Source organism: Vicugna pacos, chromosome 11 (assembly GCF_048564905.1).
Source record: "Vicugna pacos chromosome 11, VicPac4, whole genome shotgun sequence".
NCBI classification, from domain to species: Eukaryota; Metazoa; Chordata; class Mammalia; order Artiodactyla; family Camelidae; genus Vicugna; species Vicugna pacos.
In genome coordinates, this window is record NC_132997.1 from 49274078 (window position 1) to 49291620 (window position 17543).

The window sequence follows — 17543 nt, forward strand, 5'->3', positions numbered from 1 at the left end:
AAGAGGAAGCTGTGGACTGTAGCAGTGATAGGAGATGGAGTAGTAGAGTTTTTGATTTTTGATTTTGGGAAATATATTTTAGTTTCCAATATTAAGAGAGAGTATAGAATTTTCTTTTTCAACCTCTCAGGCTTTCTGAATTTCTCTCATTTCAAATTTCTATCTCAATCTCTCTAACTCTCCTGTTAGCATTAAGGAGTTTGCTAGACCTTGATGGTAGGATTGGGAAGGTTATGAGGATTATGAGGAAGACAGGTTAGGGGGAAAGCATCTGCAGTTTGGTGTCTCCAGTTCATAGTGGTCAGGATGTTTCCTAGAGGGGCTGATGGGGAGAGTGATGAGTAAATTGGGTCTCTCTCTAGATTAAGGCATGTTTGTGCTCTAGTTTCCTCCATCTGCCCCTGCTTGCCTCACTGTGTTTACCCAACCATATCCTGCTGTGTGTTAATCCTCATCTCTGTGTTTTTTGTCTTGTCTCATTATAAGGATTCATCAAACGCGAGGAAAAAGCCTTTGGAAACCGGGCACCGTTGTTCCAGCTCCTCTTCCCTCCCTGTCATCCATGACCCTCCTGTGTTTCTCCTTGGTTCCCAACTCTACCCACCCCAACCACAGTTCCTGTCCCCAGATGTCTTGATGCCCAGCGTAGCAGGGGAGCCCCATAGACCCCCAGGTAACTCTCCCCAAATCTAATATTATGGGCCAGAATGTGGTACACGTCCAGGGATCTTGAAGGATCAAATCAGTACATCTTTTGAGGGTGGGGGGAGAGGGGTCCCAAGGTGGGATTATAAAGGGATATGAATTATACTGCTTTGAAGTTCAAGTATTGATCTAGATGAATTGTGATTGAATTATTTCTTGGGCAACATGATATAGACCAGAGATCCCAGAATCTAACTACCCATGAAAACGAACTGCTTCAGTCATGATAGGATATGCTTTTAAATGACCAAAGGGAGTTAATACAGAGTCTTTAGGATCCCCTCAAACAGAAAGTGTCATCTCTATCAGCTGGTTTTCTTTCCTTCTGTCCCCTGAGTCTCAGTTAAAGGATAGTTTAGGAAGACAAGGACTGAATGGGAGACTTGGAGAGACCCTGCACACGGTATACCCATACCATGTATATAGACCTGGACAATCCTGGGGCAGGTAGGCAACATCATCTGGCTTTCCTTGACCTTCCACAGCAGGATTTGTTCCTTTTCCTCCTCATGGGCTGAATCTACAGTTTAAGGCAGTGATTCTCAATGGGAAAGGGAAGGTGCTATGGCATCTCGTTGGTAGAGTGGCCAGGGGTGCTGCTAAACATCCTGCAATGCACAGAGCAGTTTCCCTGCACACTCCCCACCCCATCACCCCCCACAACAAAGAATTATTAGCCCAAGATATCAGTAGTGCCGAGGTTGAGAAACCTTGGCTACGAATATAAATTCCTGGAGCAAGGGATGGTTGTTCTAGGAACAGAAGATAGAATAGTATTATTGATATTTGTGTTCAAATTTTAGGATAAGCAATCCTTCTGGATAAATGGACTTCCCCTTTCTCAGTGGAGCAGCCAGGTAGCCAGCCTCCTTTGACAATTGTTGGGGGCATCTGATTAGTCAGGCAGCATTTATTGTAACCCACTCTGCACCAAATGCTACAGTGAATACAGGGGAGAAAGAAGGCAGCTTTCTGCTCTCAAAGAGCTCCAAGTTTCAATAATTGGACTATACATACATATAGAAGTATAGTATAGATGTTGATGGAACTTTTAAGATAAAGAATGAGAAGCGTTTTTAAGAATGATTTTTGAAGAATTAATTATTTTGATTCTTTTAAGTAAAGGGGAATCAATGTATAGAAAAGGCATTCCACATTATGTGTGTGGGAGTAGACTGAACAAAAGCAGAGATCTTGGGAGAGGGTATATCCTTTGAGAGTTCTGCCAAAAATGTTTTGGTATAAAGAAAAAAGCTTTAGTTATCCTGAAAGAAATTTTTATTTTGTGAGCCAATTCATTTTCATATAATTCTCATGTTGTTATATATAGATTATTAAAAGGTATAATTTGATTACTCTTTTTTTTTAAAGCTTTTAAAAAAATTAACACCTCTATCCAGTAAATGAGGAAGAAACAAAACTTATGCTTAGCATGCACAAGGTCCTGGGTTCAATCCCCACTACCTCCTCTAAACAAACAAAGAAATGAACCTAATTACCTCCTCCCAAAAAACCAAACCAAAACAAAAAAATACAGGATTAAAAAAAAGCAGAGATCCCAGAGAAGGAGCAAGAATGTAAGCAGAGACAGCTTATCTGGTGTGAAGGTACCATGTTAAGAAAAGCTGAGTGGTGGCTTTAGGAGTAGAGTTGTCACAATGAGAATAGACATTTGCAATATTAGGGAGCCATTCGTGTGTGTGTGTGTGTGTGTGTGTGTGTGTGTGTGTGTGTGTTTTGGAGGAAGGATTATAGTGGGGTGAGACAGAAGTATGGCAACAGCCAGGAGATTGTTTCATTTGCCCAGGTTGGAGGTAAGAGACTTGATTTTGGTATATGTTAAGAGTTTTAAAAAATGAAATTAAAAGCAAAGCTACGTTTTTCTTTCCTTTGTGTGAATGTTCTTGGAGAGGTGGGGAGTTGGGAGAGACAGCCAGGAATGGTCCTCTGGGAAGGAGAATGGTTTGTTGAAGATGCTCAATCTTTGGGTTTCTTTTCTCTTCCCAGGAACTTCGAGGAGTGTCCAGCAGTTTCTGGCTATGTGTGACAGGGGTGAAACTTCCGAAGGGGCCAAGTGCACAGGAAGGACTTTGAACTACTGGAGTCTCCCCCACCATTCCAGAACAGATGCTTCATGGGCACCGTGGTCAGAGACCAACCAGCATATTGGGGCCAGACTCCTGACTACTCCAGGATGCAAGCCTCAGCTAACCCACACTGCCACACCACCAGAAAGACACCAGGGCCTTCAGGTTCCTCATGCTCAGTCCTGGGGGGATCTTTCCCATTCACCCTCCCACCCTCCCATTGTTCACCTTGTGTGTCCGCCATCAAGCAGTCTTCCTGTACCCCTGAGGTCAGCTTGGAATTCCAGTCCTGTTCCAGGGTTTCGAGCCCCTGGTCCTCGAAGAGTAGATATGCCCCCAGATGATGACTGGAGGCAAAGCAGTTATGCCCTGCCATCTGGGCACAGGAGGACAGGGAGAGAGGAGTTTCTGTTTGTCCTAGCAGATGCCCCAGGAAGAGAACAGATCAGAGCTAGAGCCCTGCAGCACAGCATGTGGTAAGAGTCACCCCTTTCCTCTCCTGAAGCCACAGTTTTCTCCATTAAACTGTACTGTAGCAGAGCTGGTACCCTGCATCCCTGTGGGGTTGTTCTTGTCTCATCTCAACATAGAGCTGGCAGTTTCTTCCAGTGATGCCAGGAACCCCTAAAGAGACCTGGCTCTTTGAGAAAGAATATTTCAAATTCCAATTTCCATTCACCTAGCAAAAGAAAGCAGCTGCTGTGTAGGGCTTTATTTGACCCACTTTAAAGATAAATCCATATTACTTTGGACATTAGCCATTCCTTAGGATTTTAGGGTCAACACTTTATTCCTGGATACTCTATGCCCCTACCTGCACCTAAGCCCTTATCCTTTGTTCCCTACTACATTACCAGCTTCTGTTCTTCGTTTTATCCCCTATCCCTATTATCTGACCTTCTGTCTTCCCCATCCCCCTTCCTGGGAGAGACATGTAGCCCTGTGGTTGGTTCTGACCACATCATTCAGGCTAGTCCACCTGCCCAGATGGTCAGCCTTCCCTCTGCCCCAAAGCTTAGGCCTAGAATGCAGAGCTGCTAACATAACATTTGGTCGTTTGAACAGATGGATTCAGGCACACTAACATACCCTCCTGTCCTCAGCAGCAGAGCCATTACTGCCACTTGCTCAGTCGCCGTTGTAAACCCTCAGAGTCAGCTAAACTATTTTAGGGCCAAACATACTGTTTTTGTAAAGTATTTTTCATTAATAAATCTATAAGATAGTTCTATTTAATTCCTGGTCATTCAGTTGTCTATTTAATTCCTTTTGTATGCTCTTGCTTTTTTGTATTGGGGTGGGGAGGCTTGGAGAAGCAAGAAATACCAATTCCCAGTGGCTTGGGGCTCTCAAAGAGAGAACCATGGCATAAAAAATTATATATACATACATACATACACACACATATGTATTTATGTGTATATATATGTATATGTATGTGTGTGTGTGTGTATATATATATATATATATATATATGGCTTTTGACTGAGTGAAAGTGAGGAAGGAGCTAAAGAGGACTTTGAAGGATAGTTGAAGGGTATATATTCAAGGTATGAATCAATGGGTCCTAGTATGGAGTGACTTTCCTTATTATTGCTGCTAGTATAATTTCTATCCCTTTCCTGCCAAGAGGCACTCAACACATTACACACTTTCTCCTTCCCTCTAGGGAAATTTTCTGGGGATTCAAACTCCTCTTACAAACTCGCTTGTGCTTTATTTACTCTTGGTGCCCTCCCTCTACAAGTTTGTGATATGCCTCTAATCCCTTCCTTGCTCTCTTCCCATGGCTGCCCCTCCCCTTCCCCTGTGGAATTACTGCACTTCCATGCCGGAAAGATCCATTTTCACCCCTGCCTCACTCCCAAATTCATCTCCCTCTGAAAGATATTTTGTGGGCTCCCTTTGCAAAGAACATTTATTGGGCACTTTTCTCCTCTTTTACCTCAGGTTTCAGGATCATTGAGATTGACAAAATGAAGAGGTAGAAAGGAGCTCTTTGAGACCTTTGGACCACTGCTTACCTAATTATCACCGTCCATTATGAACAGATTCTAAGCACATGTAGTATTGAGCAGAAGGATAGGCAGGAATTTCTCACCCTATCCCACTTGGATCCCATGCCATCAAGATATATATAGATCTTAGGTTATATGCTGATCTCTGTTCATGATTCAGTACATCTCCTTGTGTCACACACACTCTTCCAATAATTATTAATTGAACAGTCAGTTCTAGTACCACTACCCCTTCCATATGAATGCCCATCTCTCTTCTGTAAGTTTCCTGGGCCCACATTGTGTATGTGCACAGAAATACACTGTGAGGTATTTCTTATGAGGAACTAATTTCCAATTCCCTATTTACTCCTCGGCCTTCGAAATCTATTCTCTGAATGAATCAAGAGGGAGGCTGTGTCTTTTTCAGGTAAATTCTGTAGACTCTTAACATCTCTTGGTGTCATCCCTTCCTTTCCTCTTACCTGTTTTGATTCTTAACCCTTGGAGTTTAGTCCGCTCTACCTGAATTCTTGCTTTGTGCCTTCAGCCTCTTGACAATTCCAGATTCTCTCTCAAACTATTTTGAACCGTTGCTTCTCTCTAGAACCTAGAATACCTCTATTTCTCCTGCCACTTACCAACTAAAGTACCCCGATCTGGCAGCCAATTTGTTATACATTTATTTCTCTATTAGCAGGAGATTCTTAGGTTTAATCAAGTCTTCCCATCTTACTGGGAGCTCCATGAAAGCCGGTGTCGTGTTCCCTAGCACTTTCACAGTAGCAACTAGCTACAGCCAGCCACCTCTCCTCACAGTTTCTGCCTGCCCAGAATTTTAATCTGATCCCTTGGCCTCGTCCTGTTTCTCTCCTAGCTTCAGTAATTTTGCCCAAGTCCCTAGAGCCTGCTCCGCCCCCGCCCCCGCACGCGCGGTGCATGCCGGTCTTAGCCCCTCTGTAGGGAAAAGAGGATCCGCCATGTTCCCCGGCGGCGCCGCCGCTTGGCTCTGGTAGCCGCCGCCCCCGCCCCCAACCCCGCCCGGCCCAGCGCCTAGCCGAGCCCCGGGCCCAGCATGGCCGCCCCGGAGCCGGCCCGGGCTGCACCGCCCCCACCCCCGCCCCCGCCGCCCCCTCCCGGGGCTGACCGCGTCGTCAAAGGTGAGAGGTGGACGAAGCCCTGGGGGCCTGGCCTGAGGAGCTGTGTGAGGGCGGGCGGGAGACCGTCCCCTCCGGAGCGGGCCCGGAAGGGCGGGCGAGTGACTGGCTGTCTCCCTTTGGGAGTGGCCCCTGGGCGGGCCCCTGCTGAGCTGGGCTGGGCTGAGTCGGTGGCGGCGGCTCCGGGTCTCTCGCTTGCCTTCAGACCAGGGCGGGGGTTTCGCTCTCGAGGTCTCCTAGCCGAAGGGGTGAGGCTGCTAGCCGCAGTGAGCCCCTTTCTTTTCCTACTCGGCCTGTCAAAGCGGCCCAGAGGCCGCGATTAGCTTCCTGCACCGCGACAGCTGCACGCCTGGCTTGCCGACGCGGACCGAGGGGCTTGGAGACCTTCAGCCACGCGGGGCCAGGCGATGAGCAGTCAGAAATCACCTCGGCTTTGGCCCACGCGTGCTCCCCAGTGACAGCCGTCCGGCCCATTCGCGCCTAGTTAGCGCCAGCCGCAGGGGTTCGCGCTCGGCCGAGCGGTGTCACCTCGCGCGGAAATCGGGGGGATCGTATGGGATTGGACAAGGGTGAAAGGACGAACCGGAATTTGGGGGCCCCAGCTTTACGTGCAGAACAGATAGAGAAAAGGCAGCAGAAAAGAAAAAATCCTCGTGGATGGGAAGAAGCATTTACTTAGAAAACACTGGTCAGAGGCCAAAAGGGGTTACCCCTCCCCTGCAGGCAGACACCTACACACTCCTCCTAGAAGAAAAAGTTAATATTTCTCAGCTGGGGCAGAATTTATGGATGTTGAACGACAACAGGTCAGCATATTAAATCAGAGAAATGAAGGCTAATTGAGAGTTATTTAAGATTTCCTTGCTCTCTGGGAGAGCCCATCAACTTCAAACACTGCTGTGGAGGTGAAAAACATAATTTGAAAGGATTTTTCTTTACCAGTTAGCTTGGTCAATAAATTGAAATCACTTTAGAATAAAGTTTTCTTTATTGTATCACGTTTATTTTTGAAAGATAGATACTTTATTTGATTTATTTATTTTTCATTCAGCTTCTCAAATATACTGGCACAATGTTTAAGTAACTGTTAGCCCAGTTTTGGAAATCTGACTAGATGTGTTTCCATTAAAATATTTATAAACAAGAAAACCTTCCTTTGTGGTTTTTTAATTTAAATTTTTCAATTTGAGCCTCCTTTAATAACAACACTGATTTGCATCTAGGCTTATGTAGATAATTTTTAAAACTTAGTAGTTATCTATTTGGGCCAGGCATTGGAATGAGCTACATAAAGAGTCCATGGAATCCTTGTCCTGAGAAATCTTTTTAAAAAGAGAAAGAAAAAAGATTGGTAGTTCATGTATTCATCCTATCATGAAATCCTGAAGTTTTGTAGGGGTTGGGAGTAGGAGACATAGGCTGCCTCTTCGTTTTCTGACTGTATACCTGTGCTATATGTTAATTTCCCTGGGCACATTCCACCCTACAATTAGATGGGACAACCAGTCACATCCTTGAACAGTGATTTAATGGTATCCTTATGCTTATGAATCTACTTGTTTTTTGTCACATATGTGGTAATATTCCCCCTGTACTGCTTTAATACGGTAAGAATACGATTCTAAACATAAGGCATATTCCTTAGGGATGAGTTGTGAATGCAAGACAGTGTCATGTTCGCAGTTTATTGATATGGAATAAAAGTCGTTCGATTTAGGTTAACAGGAGTTTGTTGGTATAGAAAAATTATACTTAAGTAGAGCTCATGGATATAAGATCTCATGTGCTTAGTAGTATATTCCTAAAGACAGCTTTCATTTCTTTATAGAATGTGTTAGGCAATGAAATGACTGATATGGACCACATGCTTAGAGATGGTGTTTAACAGACTAGTTTGCATGGCTCATGGATTCTCATCTCTGGCTGCCTTGGATGTTACTGGGAAACTTAACCTTTCACACAGAAGCATGCTTTTAGATTTCACCTTCAAGCTTCTTTTCTTGCTGTCCTCATTCAATAATTGTGCTATAATGTTGCACTTGATGACAAAGAACACCAGTTTCCTGAAGATACATGACCACAGTGCTATTTCAACTTAAGTTTAACATGTTAAAATCCAGATTTCTTTTAAGTCCAGTATGTGCTTATTTGGCTTCTGTACCATTTCATAGTAGTAATGTTACGGAGACCATCATTGGCATTGAACATAAGAAGTCTTTTACTACCTGAAAGTTTTCTTTCTTGTCTCTAAATTTTATGCTTTTACACTTTTAGTAGGGAGGCCTATATTTTATGGTCATACAGGTTTTCAAGGGAAAATGTATCCTTTTGTGTTTAGTAACAGAAGAAATTCACTTCATGTGAAGTTTGAGATCTTGGAATACTGCACGTGATTCATGTATAAATTATCTATTCACTAAAATCATTGGTGGTAATTCCATATCACAGATTATGGTTGATTAGTTTTCCTGGTTAGTTAAAGCAGTTCAGTTCTGAGCCTACTCCAGCTGCTGGCTCTGGTCAGATTTTTCTGTTTGAAAGTTGATGTAGCCCACGTGGTTTAGGTGAGATAACATGCCCTCTTAACTATTTTCTGTCAAGCATTTTTCTATCGTTAGCTCAGATAAGAAATTGGAAATAAGAAAACAGAAACAAACGAGGAAAAACAGCTAATTATATCTGCTTGAGTGCTTTACTGCCACATCAGCAAAATTGGTGTGGCTAATAAAACCTAAAACCTTAAACTTACATATATTGCATCCCCGGAAATTTACTTGACCTGAATTGTCCAGCTACTTCCTTTTCTTTCTAGATACTTTAAAAAATAAAAAAATAAAAAACTTTTTTTTTAAATAAGGGTACTGGGGGTTGAACCCAGAATCTCATGCATGCTAAGCATGTACTCTTACCACTGACGTATTCCCCACCCTCCTTTAAAAATGTTTGTACTTTTTGCTGTATAGACAAGCTCCCAGATTTGTAAAACTAGATTATCCCTTGAGATTATTAAATGTATTAGTCTTGATACACAAATTGACCTTTATAACTTGCAGTGCATTGTCTATGTTATATTTATGTTCTTTTTAGCACCCACAGTGTGACTTACTTTCTTTTGCATTCAACATGTTTTCTTTATTTCCCAGGTTATATTAACCTTATTGTTTAAGTTTCTGGACTCTCAGGAGTGAACCAAAATGCTGAAGTGTGTGTGTTGATAAGTTTTTTAAGCTGTTATATATATGATGGGCAGCCTTATGATTCATTTAGGTTCTGTTGCCAGCTGCCCTGCTTATATCTCTGAGGTCATTTGGCTAAAGTGTTTTCCAGTACCTTAGCTTTATTAGGATTGCTTATTTTCATTACAGATTTTTAGATGACTCGCATTGGTCTTGGGGTCACATAGCTACTGAAGTGTTTTTTAACTAGTTCTATTTCATAATGTTTTAAAGCAACTTGAATTTTAATTTTTGCTTACAAAATCTATTTTGTAGACTTACCTATCTAAAAAAGATGACTCTGAAAATGATTTTTCTTTTTCTTTCCACCCTCATTAAGCTGTTTAGTATGCTTACTAAAATAAATCTTCAGTACCATGTGTCCTAGAGAAAGCAGAGGAACAGAGAATATTGTGTGTGTGTGTGTGTGTGTGTGTGTGTATGTGTATGTGAAAAAGAGCATGAGGGGGAAAGAGAACACTGTGGTAACAAGTCATCTTAGAACGAAAATGCCAGGGAAGAAATACAGCTGCTCAGTAGTGAGGCAAAAGCTTCAGGTTCCGGAGTTATTGAATGAATTGGTGTAAGGAAAAGTTGGTGAAAGATTCTTGGTTTATTAGATGAAGTGTGTTTTAGTGCCAATCATATGACTTGATTTCATCATAAAATGTTTGTTTATATATAGAGATTAAATAAGCTAAAGCTCATTGGCATACTTGTAGGTAAAATTTACTTTGGAAGTTCAGAGTTATCAAATAGCAAATATTTAATGCTTGCTGTATAGCTAAAAAGTAAGGAAACAACAGAAGTATAAAAGCTAAAATACAATCTTGGTCCTTGGGGAAATAAGTAGTCATGAAAGGTTGATTATTTATGTCATAAGGCTGGGTGTGATTAATAATTGCCAGATAAATGGCAGATCTGGGGAGTTGAGTTCAAAAGAGGGAGTGATGTCTCTGGACTGGAGTGGTCTAGGAGAAAAGAGGCCTTGAATGATGGGTAGGATTCAAATAGGCAGGGGATTGGGACCATTTATTTGTACAACATTTACGGAGTTCCTGCTTTGTACCAGACGTTATATTAGGCATTAAGGAGACAGAATTAAATTTGATATATTATGATAGATTCTCTTGGAAGCAGTCTAGTAGGGGAGACATTATTGCAAATAAATTGATGTAATAATTAGGTACAAAGTGCTCCTGGAGCTGTAAAGAAGGAATTGACCGTCTTACTTGGAGAGATTCTAAGCTTCACTGAAAGGATTATGTTTTGAGATGAGCCTTGAAGGATAAGTAGAATTTCTCCAGATAGAAGGTAGAGCTGGAGCAGAGAAAATATTTTCTGGTAGAGAAGACAGGAGCAGCAAGACACAGAGGTTGAAAAAAGCATGAAATGTGTGGTAGTATTGTGTAAAGTTCTGGCAAGGAGTAGCAGGAGATGAAGTTGGAAAGGATATTTTGTACACCAAGTTGAGGATCTGAAACTTAAACTGATAAGCAGTATAGCCTTTAGATGGTTAAGAACACTGGATGGTTAAGGCCCTGTGGAGTCAGACTGCTTGGATTTGAATCCTAGTTCTACCTTAATAACCTTTTCTCTGAGGACGAGATACTTAATATCACCAATCCTCAATTTTCTCATCTGCAAAATAGAGTTAATAAAATATTATTATGGGATTTTTGAAGAATTAATAGAGACAGTTCATATAAAATTTGTATCACAGTGCTTGGCACAAGATAGCCATTACCATTATTATTATTGAAGGTTTTAAAGTAGATCTTGGTTTTTGAAAGCTAACGTGATATTGTGTAGAACACAATACTAGAATGGGAGAGGCTTAAATCAAAGTGTCAGAATATTAATGAGGTAGTCCAGGTGCAGAATGACCATGGCATGAATTAAGAGAAAGACAGAAACCAGATGTGACACAAATTCTAAGTGATACTAGAAAGTAGATATATTGGATCAGTGACTGGGTATGAGAATGAAACAGGTGAAAGAGCAAGCCTTTTTAAGAAAACAGTTATTCTTGCTTTCGTGATTGTTTAAATTGAGCAAATGTAGTTGGAGTCAAAGATTGGACTGATACTTAAGAGGCTGGGAATGGTTAGGGTAAGAAGGACTTTGAAAGTAAATTCAGGCTTTTTTTCTTGTTTTTTCTTTAGTCCTTAAACTACTCCAGATTTTTGAGTAGGTTAATCTAGCTGTGCTTTGTACAATCAAGGGAGTGGAAAAGTAGGGTGTGGTTAGATTTTTCTAGTACACAAATGATAAGAACTTGAACTAGCATTGCAGCAATGGAGATGTTAAAAAAAAAAGAGACAGAGAATTTGAAGAATCATTAGGACTTGGAGTCCAGAAAGAGAATGATAACCAAAATTTTAAGTTTGAGAGACAGAGAATGATGATACCATAACAAAAATAAGCCAGGAAGGGGAACCAATTTTGAAGGAAAGATATTACATTCAAAAGACCACCACAAATTAAAAGGAACCTGAGGGATACCTGGAACATTTGAAGACAGTGCTGTAGAATTTATTGAATCTTTCCTTTGATCATGTGGCCAGTGCCTGCTTCTACCCTGGCAACTAATGGATTATACTATTTTTCATGATGAGAAGACTTTTGTTGACTCTTTTAGTCAGAAGAGCATTATCATTATATTGGTATAAGACAAATGGTATTGGAGTAGCATTCTGAAGACATCAATTTCAATCACAGCTCTACTCCTTATGAGAGCCATTTAACTTATCTAAACCTGTTATCCCATTTGTGAAATTGAGATAAAACTTGCCATACCAAACTCACAGGATGTCTCTGAAAATCATGTAGGATTATGTATGTGAAAGCACTTTGTAAAGTGTAAATAAAGCACTATAAAATATTGTTATGGCTACATAAATTAGTGTAAAGATAAGCAGTATTTTAGAAATAATGACTGATATATCATTAATTCAGTAAACATTCATTAGTTTGATGTTCTATGTTCTAATCGTTAGCTATGTAGAGATAAAAAACAGCTTTCCCTTCAGGAGCTCATAAGCTTGTGGGGGAGACAGATGCTTACAATACAGTTTGTAAGTGACATGATGTGGGTATGCATCATATGCTTTGCTATGGGACCACAAAGAGGAGGCACCATTAACTTAGCCTGGAAATGGGAAAAGTTTTCAAGAATTGGAATGCTGAAATGAAATGAGGTTTAAGGACAAGGAGAAGTTAGACAAAAGATGGGAATAGTGTACCCCCAAACAATACGGTGTGCACAATACAGAGATTTTTTTAAAGTGATATAATTTCAAAAATGAAAATAAAATGGAGTATAGAATGTGTCTGGAATATGAGTGGCAGAAGGTGAAGACTGGAAATGTAGGCAAGGGCCAGATCACAAGGGATCTCATATGACATGTTAAGATACAGAATTTGAGTTTTATGTGATGAAGTCAATCTTAAAACAGGAGAACGTTGAGATTTGAATTTTAAAGAGAATATTCTGAGTTGCTGTGGAGCATGGGCAAAATTGAAAAAATTTTAGTAATTTTAGGGGGAAAAAAGGTCCTTATTCAGTGTCTTTGGACCAAAGGAACAAAAACAGATCAGAGAATTATTTAGGACCTGTTGGCCATGTTTAGGGTGAGGAAGAAAGAGACTTCTAGGATAATTTCCGAATGGGTAACTATGTTAATGATAGAGGGAAAGACCATACATTAAGTTTTGGACATGTTAAGGTATCTATCTAACATCCAAGTGGAGATATTTGACAGTTTAATAAGGATCTGGAGTTTAGTGGCAGGGTCTGTACTGAATAATATATTTGGGAGTCCACAAAATATAGATTTTAGTTGAAGCTGTGGTTATAAATGAGTGTGATATGAGGGCCAAGGATGGAATCCGAGGACACACACTGCCATAAGATCATGAAAAGGACTAGAAGTTCATGAAGTAAGCTGATTAGGTATGACCAGAGAATTAAGAGAAAAGCCAGGGGAGTGATTTCAAGAACCCAAAAGAGGAGAGAGTTACAAGATAGAGAAATAGTGCAGAAGTCAGATAAATGTAGATTGAGGAAAACTGACAAAAGGGTGATAAAATGAAGATATCCACTGTAGATTACTATTTCAAGAAGCTTATTTGTAAAATAAGGGATATATATATATATATATATATATATATATATATATATATACAGCAGAAACAGAGATGAGGAGTGAGGGAGAGTTGCTTATTTGAGTTGTTTTTAAGATCATAGAGACTTAAGTATAGTTGCCTCTCTGTATCCTTTGGGAATTAGTTCCAGAACACCCCTCCCCATTCCAAAATCGTGGATGCTGAAGTCCCTTATGTAAGATGGTTTAGTATTAGCATATAACCTGCCCACATCCTTTAAATATGTACTTTAAATCATCTCTAAATTACTTATAGTACCTAATACAGTGCAAATGCTATGTAAATAGTTGCTAGAGAGGCAAATTCAAGTTTTGCTTCTTAGGACTTTCTGGAATTTTATTTTTTAAATATTTTCTATCTGTAGTTGATTGAATCCATACATGAGAACCTGTGGTTATGGAAGGTTGACTGTTTATCTGCTCTAAGGAAAGATCCAATAGTGAGTCAGAGGCAGAAGAAACAGAATAGGGGCATGGATGGGGTGAGAAGGGTGATTGAAGATAAAAGGTTGGAGGAGTGGGATTCAGAGCGCAGTAGAATGTTTTATACTGGATGAAAGGAATGCCTCTTCCTTGTGATAGGAAAAAATGTAAAAATGAATACTGCCGTGGTTGTGGTTAGAAAGGGGTAGAAATGTGAAATTTGGTTTGGGGGCCTCCATCTTCTCTGAAATTGGATGCAAAGTTTATTACTGAGTAAGAGATAAAGTAAGTGAAGCGTTCAGGGAAGATGTGACCATTTAAAATCTCCACTGAGGAGAGTGGGAGAAGACACAGACTAGAATGTTTAATAGGATTGCTGGCAAGTGCCAATGAACAACTAAGTTTGAGACCATGAAGTTGTAGTAGTACTGAGCTATTTTGATGATTTTATACTTAGCATCCAAGTTTAGAAGCTAACTCATCCAAGAATTGGAGTTTTGCAAGTAGGATGAAAGGACAAAACAATTCAGGATGTTGTTTAAAAAGTTGGTAGGTGGTGGAATAACTTCAAAACTGTAGGAAGCAGAGGTATCCAGAAGGGGATTGATTAGGAGAGAAAACTTTATAACCTGAAAATAGATGGAAATGCTTTTAAAGTACCTTAGGAGTTGCAAAACAGTAGTAGTTGAGAATATTAATTTTTGATGAAAAAAATGTAGCCCTCTATTGACCAACAAAGTCAGTAATTAACTGCCTGTTAGGCAACAAATTCTGTTTGGTCAGTTTTCTTTTGCTTAGTCAGATCACATTCTGTGTCTTCTTTCTCTAGCTTCCGAAGAGTACATGCCTTTTGCGTCTTATTTTCTTATTTACTGATACATTAAATCGTATTCTTTTGAAACTCACTCTTCTCCACTTTTAGTGTTGTGTGGTTAGAACAAGAGTGATCGTTACTTTCCTTCTGTTTTTATCTATGGTGGCATTTCTTCACTCCTCAACCTGTGCCCAATCCTTTAAAGAGACCCCAGCGGGTCTTGAAATGTAAAAGTATGCCTTGAGTTGAAAAAGAAGTGAAAAAGCATAGGTCTGGAGGCAGTTGATACTTTTTTTTTTTTCGCCAGATGAATAAAGACATTCTGGCTCTTGGTTAAAGAGGGGCAATACTTCAGTGTGACTTTCAGTGGGGCTTTGACAACGTGCATGAAAATGTGCAGTACCTTGGGTGACTGGCTGAGTCAGGAGGAGAGGGATGGTCTCCTAGATGGATTTTTAGGAAGTTCTATATTTTGAACAAAATTCAGCCATTGGTGGAATTAGGTTGTTGGTTATTAGGAAGTATACATAATCTAGAATGCAGCATCTTAAACAGTGTTTCTTTTCCTGAAGTGATAAAAAAAATTCTCTTGGCCTGATGAGAAAAATATGATCCCGTCTTGATCTCAGAAATTTGTATTTAAGAGATATTTAAACTCATTTTTATAATGTCTCAAAAGTAATTTTTGATTTATTTAGTAATCAGTTATTAGTTTTGGTAATTTTTAAACAATTGGTTTACTGATGGGGCAAATTTGGTTATAGCATATAGTATAATGGTTTGTTTAATCTTTAGTTGGAGAAAAACATACATTAACACAAGATTTTAGTTTATTAGAATCTAGACATACTATATTTGGGGGAACAAAATGTATTTTAATCCCTTGTTCTAAGTGCAGTAAAAAGTTATTGTAGTAAGTGTGTTCTAACAAAGTGGAGAGAAAAGCATATTCAAGTTTCGTTGTACTAAGTGTCAAAAAAAAAAAGAAGAAAGCAAGAGGAATTGATGATTTCAAAGTCTTTTAGAAATGGTTGATATCCCTCTGCCTTAGTTCTTATCTCACTTCTGAAGGATTGAGTTCTTCCTAAATTTTTTTTTCCTCTTGTGAGAATGTGGTTATTTATTATTATTTCTTAGGTAATTGATATAATTCTAACCCAGCCTCCTGTTTTTAGTTACTTTAAATTGAACTATGAAGAAGCAGTTGGTCCTATACTTCTCCAGTTGTCTATATAATAATTGATAATCACAGTGACAACCCTGAAACATTAAGGAAATACTATATACTATATGCCTGAGTATAAAGTGAGTTTAGTTATTTATTATTATTTCTTAGGTAATTGATATAATTCTAACCCAGCCCCCTGTTTTTAGTTACTTTAAATTGAACTATGAATAAGCAGTTGGTCCTGTGCTTTTCTGGTCATCTATGTAATAATTGATAATCACAGTGATAACCCTGAAACATTAAGAAAATACTATATACTATATGCCTGAGTATAAAGCGAGTTTTTTCTAAAAATAGTTTTTATTTCAGAAAAGAGGGAGCTGCCTTACATTTGAGTCTGTATGTAGACTAGATTCTTATTATAAATTTCTCTCTTGCTTTCTTTATTTTGAAAAATGAAGTACTATTTGGTAAAGAGCCTTAAACTACTTCAGTCCAAGCTGATTTTGAATGTATAAAGAGGGTGTTTGTTGGATTCAGTAAAAAAGAAATAAAAAGTTTTAACAAATATATTTTTCCCAGATACATGACCTCAAAACTGTGGTAGATGCCACTGAATATAGACCTTCATGTTTTCCATTCCATTTAACAAGTAACAGTTTAAAACAGTATAGTTGGTGATTACTTGTGGAAATTGTAAATATATACTACAGGAATAAAAAGGCCAACTATTTCAGTAGTTAGACAAGTGAAAACTGTGGTTTAGGAAAAATTTGCCGTGATAGCATTCATTGTACATGTGTGCAAAAATTGCTGTATCTCAACTAAAGTGGAAATTAGGATTATTTGCTTTTGAAAATTGTGTTAGATGACTCAAAAAGTGAATCCAAAGGTAAGGAATATACTGATGTCAAAAATGTTTGTAAAGATTTTGAATGAAAGTGAAACGTGAAGGTAGGAGGAAAAAACAGTATTTCAAAATTATTATTTATCAATGTTATTTATTTATTTTGTATTTTTTAAACATTTTTTATTGAGTTATAGTCAGTTTACAATGTTGTGTCAGTATCAGTGTTATTTTAAATCTATATGTGCATCTAAATTAAATTTTGTAAGTAAGCATTTGGGTATTTATCTGCCTCCCTAGAAGTTTCTATTCAAGTTGGCCAAAAGGCACTGTTTTATATATTCTTATTAGGAACATGGTGGATTATTATATTTGGGATTTCTTTCTATTCAAGCTTATGTGGTATTAAGTTATATTTATTGTATTTCATTTAAGATGAAAAGTGTATAATATCCTTTGAGAGTTCTGCCAAAAAGTGTTTTGGTATAAAGAAAAAAAGCTTTAGTTATCCTGAAAGAACTTTTAATTTTGTGAGACAATTAATTTTCCTAATAATTCTCATGTCATATATAGATTATTACAAAGTATAATTTGACTACTCTTTTTAAAAGCTTTTTAAAAATTAACATCTGTATCAAGTAAATGAAGAAGAAACAATTTCAGCTTTTCAGTTTATACTCTAATTTACCTAGATCCATTGATTAGTTTGTATGTTAATGTATTAATAGTGATTTATTTTTTATTAATTAAAAAAATTGCAGCTGTCCCTTTCCCCCCAACACATCGCTTGACATCTGAAGAAGTATTTGATATGGATGGGATACCCAGGGTTGATGTTCTGAAGAACCACTTAGTAAAAGAAGGTCGGGTAGATGAAGAAATTGCACTTAGAATTATCAATGAGGGTGCTGCCATTCTTCGGAGAGAGAAAACCATGATAGAAGTAGAGGCTCCAATTACAGGT

The 17543-nt window shown here is 38.9% G+C and overlaps 2 protein-coding genes across 23 annotated transcripts in view; both read left to right on the forward strand.

Annotated features, from left to right (window-relative positions):
- The window catches only part of USP54 (ubiquitin specific peptidase 54), a 120253-nt gene extending 116225 nt beyond the window's left edge, over window positions 1–4028 (forward strand). For 17 of the 18 annotated variants that reach the window (XM_072971300.1, XM_072971309.1, XM_031682296.2 and 14 more), the window contains 2 exons: window positions 487–673; window positions 2713–4028. In XM_072971300.1, the coding sequence (XP_072827401.1) occupies window positions 487–673; window positions 2713–3272 (747 nt within the window). In that variant the 3' untranslated portion in view covers window positions 3273–4028. Of the gene's footprint in view, window positions 1–486; window positions 674–2712 lie in introns of those variants that run through there. The other variant, XR_012077368.1, reaches the window with a different exon arrangement.
- Window positions 4029–5728: 1700 nt separating this feature from the next.
- The window catches only part of PPP3CB (protein phosphatase 3 catalytic subunit beta), a 43614-nt gene continuing 31799 nt past the window's right edge, over window positions 5729–17543 (forward strand). For 3 of the 5 annotated variants that reach the window (XM_006218988.2, XM_015251801.2, XM_006218989.3), the window contains exons 1-2: window positions 5729–5949; window positions 17341–17541. In XM_006218988.2, coding sequence (XP_006219050.2) covers window positions 5865–5949; window positions 17341–17541 — 286 coding nt within the window. In that variant the 5' untranslated portion in view covers window positions 5729–5864. Of the gene's footprint in view, window positions 5950–17340; window positions 17542–17543 lie in introns of those variants that run through there. The other 2 variants (XM_072971328.1, XM_072971329.1) reach the window with 1 other exon arrangement.